The sequence below is a fragment of the Pelodiscus sinensis genome, chromosome 12, assembly GCF_049634645.1.
Source record: "Pelodiscus sinensis isolate JC-2024 chromosome 12, ASM4963464v1, whole genome shotgun sequence".
Classification (NCBI taxonomy): Eukaryota; Metazoa; Chordata; order Testudines; family Trionychidae; genus Pelodiscus; species Pelodiscus sinensis.
This window is the reverse complement of record NC_134722.1, coordinates 33,814,439-33,819,147: the sequence shown is the minus strand read 5'-3', so window position 1 is coordinate 33,819,147 and position 4,709 is coordinate 33,814,439. Positions and strand designations below refer to the sequence as shown.

Sequence of the window (4,709 nt, the reverse complement as noted above, 5' to 3'; positions counted from 1 at the left end):
TTCAGGAAGGGAGCAGGCTGGAAGTGTGGTGTCTCAGCGAGGAGGCTGAGGGTGCAGGGTCTGGGCACGAGATGGTGGGTGGCACTTACTTGTCTTCAGGGTCCACGAAGTCCCAGGCTCGGACTTCCGCTGCTCCTATTAGTTGGAATCTGGTCGATTGGAGTGCAGGGAAAGCCTCGACAGTGCGCTGCTGTTTCCCCAGGGAGAGCTTCTTCCCTGTGCAGTGAGGCTTTGGGCTTTCTCTCCTCCCTCCGCTCCCCAGCAACAGCAAGCCAAGCTGATGCTCCAAGCGCACAGGGGAAGAGGGAGGGTGAGGCTGCGGCACCAGGCAAAGGGCACCTGGGCCACTCTGGTCAGTGCTGCCAGGAGCCCCCTTGCTAGCCTTGCAGAAGCGTTGCTTGCTGTTGCAGTCCCACGCGTGGCTGGACGGGAGGGAGTCAGGCTAGGCTTGGGAGACGGGCTGGGCTCGGGTCTCACCAGGGCAGCTGAGCGCTGGGCTCAGGATACAGCCACTCGGGGCACAGCTACGGACAGCTGGGGACTGGTGTTTCTCCTGAGCCTGCTGGCCAAGCAGCCCGTGAGCACCAACAACAGCAGTGGCACAAGAACCTGGCCCTTGAGCAAACTGTGGTGCCTTGGAGTGTGGGATCCTGTCATTCTGTCATCCCACAGGAAACATTTTTTTATATATAGAGACTAGCTACAGCTAAGGCTGGAGCATGCTGTTCCAAGCACTGTCACTGGTGGCAAGAAGGAATCGAGGAGGGAGGGGCCAGGGATTGTTCCATATAGTGTAGCATGTGTGCGCCACTCCAGAGGGCGCTGAGACCCTGGCCCCTACAGGTACTGCTTAGGGAAAAACTTCCAGCCCCAGTGCATGTGGCAGGCAAATGCACCTATGCTGAATGGACATGAGCAAGCACTCAAAGAAAAATTGCTTTTCTTCTGAGTGAAATTTTAAAAAGCGCATAAATAATCTGAATACTTAGGTCTCTGTGAATTTCTCATCTTCCATCTTTTTTCTAAAAAAACGTCCTTATATTCCACTAACAATTTTTTTTTAAAAGCACACTAATTTTTTCTTTGGTGGAGGAATCAAGGGATGGTTTTACTCTGTAAAATGGATTTTAAAACATTTTTAATATATCCCAAAAGTATGAAGAAAATGCACATTTGACAAGAAACACAAACATGTTAGTAACTCATACATGATGTACACATTATGTTGTCTTAAAAAAAAAAGTATGAAATTTCTACCTTAGATACCTCTTCTCTCAAACACATACCAAAATTAAATACTCGGATCCTCATTATTGTTCATACTTCCTTTACTTTTGCTTCCCCCTTATATAACGCTGTGAACCTTTACTCACAAATGATTTTGAAACGATGTACTTAAATTTTAGTAAACAACTCTTTTCATAATTGGAAAGAACACGCTCTCACTCACCTGCCATTCTTCAAAATGGCTTATCAGTATCCTGTGTACCTCTGGACCCAGAACCACTTTCCAGTTAACCCTAGAAGGGATTTCTGCACAAACATGAGCTCTTCAGCTGGAGAGAATGGGGACAGCACTAAGACAGAACTTTTGATCTAGCACAACCATTGCATTGGTCTGTGACAATTGCCAGTAGGCATGGCCACATGCCAAACACTAAATAGAAAAAAAAAGTAACACAGATATCTGCAATCATTTACGAAAATCTGAGGGGAATAAAATTTTTGGCAAAGCTTTTCAATATACATTACTTTTACTGTCAAATTCATTTCAGTTTAAATATTATCTAGCTTGCAAATGGCCTTAAAATCTATTTGTATAATTTTTTTTAATTTCCAAGAGACTTTCATTCAGCAAGTTCATTAAAATGAATGTTATGTCTGTTTTAAATTTCCTCCACTCTGAAAAGTCAGATTATTTTTTCATTTGTCTTTCTGAAAAGATTTTTCATCAAGAATTTCTTCCTTCATATAGCCAAATTCTTGTTCTCAACATGAATAATGTCTGTGATTCCACACCTTATCTCTGTATACTAGATAACACAAATAAAAGAAATCTCTCTCTCATTTTGGTACTCTGATCTGTACAGAACCAAAAGGGATACTAAAATAATGGAACACAGCAAATAATTTCTTCCTCAAGTAGTATTCGCCCTGAAATATGCCTGAAACTGAGATATCACAAAACTATAACCTGAGAATTACATTTAGTTCAGGACTCCAAGCAGTTAAATATTAAATAGTTGGCTTATGTATTACCACTCGGTGGTGCAAAACATAAAAATATTCAGTGTCAATATAACTGCTTTTGTTTTGAATTTGCAAAGATGTTTTATGCAAAACACTCACAAGCTGTCTCCAAAGCTCCCAGGATCTAAAAATCCAGTCAAATTTTCTTCTTTGCCTTTTAAAATCTGTAAGAAAATTTACTATAAATGCCGAGTATTTCAGTACTTTACCATTTTAAAGACAGTAATTTAGCAGATTTCTTTCTACTCTACAAGAAATCCTTTAAGTCTATTAGACAAACCGCAGATTTCTTTCTACTCTACAAGAAATCCTTTAAGTCTATTAGACAAACCTTCTTGTCAAAAAGTTTCCTAATATATGGCTTCCAAAAATGTTCCTTTATGCCTTTGGCATCCAAAACTAAACCATCATGTAAAGAGCAGAGCTTTTCAATGATGCAGGGAGGATCAGAAGATGGTTTATAATCCTTACTGTGAAAGTCTTCAGGAAGGCCTATAATTAAAGAGAAAAACGTGATATTTAGTTATGTAAATTCCTGTCCTTATAACTAAACTATATAAAGAATTAACAAGACTAAAAATTAGCCACCTTGAAAAGCATTGGTGAATCTGAGACTATAAATTTAATTTGACAATACAAGTATTATCAAACACTACTTGTAAACACATTTAATCTGTGACAGAGAAAAGTAATAACAATCATTTAAAACCATTTTGTTTCTAATGAAAAACTGATCAAATACGTATGAAGTGTAAGAATTAGTAAAATATAGCAAAAAGTGGTTCCTAAGAAGAGGCTTCTATCCTCACCAATGCTTAGACTAAGCTAAATGTAGTAAAATGTTAAAGGCAAACAAGTCACACACCTTCTTCACTGAAAACAGGAAGTACAGGTCTGAAGAAAACATTACTGACAACAGAAAATCTCAGTATTTAATTATCCGAACATGTTTATCATATCAATTTACAACTTGTCATTGGCTATTATCTTTAATGAGAAAGCAGTGGTTGCTAGCTTCCCTCAATGATGCCTTCTTCGTAAAAGATATTCCTAGCCTCAATATGAACCATTAATGAATTCTAGTTGTCTATTTCAGAGAACACTGTATAATGGAAACTTGTTAAATTGTATTGAGAGCAAAGAATTAATAGTTTCAAGTTGTTTAGTGCTCTTCACAGCTCAAGCCAATATTCTATTTAGTCTCTGCCCAAAACAGTCTAAAAAAAAAAAAAGGATTTAGTTTTAGTTTTCATTATCTTGGATTGAAGAAAAACTGTTTTTTTCTACATACCTTTAAAGTTAGGATTCAGAAGCTCCCTACGATTAGGACACTGTAGAGCATTTCCATACACTAGATCCAAAGCGCATAGCAAAAGATGATAAGAATTGACTAAGTCATCACTGATCATAGGAAAATTTCCTATATGATTACAAATATACATAGGATTAATTACAATAATATTGGTTTCAGAATTTCAAAAACAATTCACTCTTCACATTTATTCTAGAATAATAAATAAAATAATAATAATAATACAGAATTATAGCTCAAGATTTACCTCTTTGTTGACTATCTTAAATACCAGTTAGAAAAAGGAAATGATAAACAGAGAAATGTTGTGTGTGTTTAGGAATAATGTTAACTTTACTGGTGTTCTATAATATATTAAAACATTCAGTTTTGAAAGCCAAACCAATAAAAATTTAACATAACAGGCTGGATGTGCTTGGTTCTGTGATGAGGGCAGGAGACTGTACTTAAGATCTCTTGAGGTCCTTTCCAGTTCTAGTATTCTATTATTCTAATCCAGTGTTTTTTAAATTCTGTTCCGTGGTATACTGGTGTGCCAAGAGGCAGTCGGAGGTGTGCCGTGGAGAACAGAATTCAAAATGGCCTTAAAGGGGCTGGCAACCTTATTTTGGGGGGAGACACACAATACCTCCCCTCCCCCGGCGACCTGTTCCCCCCCCCCCAGACTTCCCTCCCCCAACAAAAAATTACAGACTAACACGGGCAACCCCTCTGAGCCACTTAGAGATAAGTTAACTTAGAATGCGTCAATGTGTACATATAATTCAAAGTTTTCTTTCCAAAGTGACTAGCTCACTATTACATTACCAGGTTATTTAAATTCTGCATTAAATTCTCTCCCCCAGCACTAGGTTCCATGTTCGTGGAAAGAAACTTTTAACCACTGCATCTCTTCAGTAAGAACAGCACTTCTGATGGCAGAAGCTATTTAAGATTGCAAAAATTTTCTGGAGAGGATTGGTAGGCAAGAGCAGTAGGAAAAAGAGGAGCCAATTACATTGCTTTCCCACTTTTCTCTGTTTCAACCATTGGCTGGGTGCACTATGACCTGGTAGACTCCCCTTCCTGTGCTTGAAGTTTCTCAGCTTTCTGGGTCTGTCAGGCTATGTCTACACAGCAGCATTATTTCAACATAATGTCAAAATAA

At 38.6% G+C, this 4,709-nt stretch overlaps 1 protein-coding gene across 2 annotated transcripts in view; it reads right to left on the bottom strand.

The window, feature by feature from the left end:
- RBL2 (RB transcriptional corepressor like 2) overlaps nt 1-4,709 on the bottom strand; it is a 70,614-nt gene that overhangs the window by 37,447 nt on the left and 28,458 nt on the right. For both annotated transcript variants that reach the window (XM_075940272.1, XM_075940273.1), the window contains 3 exons: nt 3,542-3,670; nt 2,582-2,742; nt 2,350-2,414 (listed from right to left, as the gene is read on the bottom strand). In XM_075940272.1, coding sequence (XP_075796387.1) covers nt 2,350-2,414; nt 2,582-2,742; nt 3,542-3,670 — 355 coding nt within the window. The remainder of the gene's footprint in view (nt 1-2,349; nt 2,415-2,581; nt 2,743-3,541; nt 3,671-4,709) is intronic.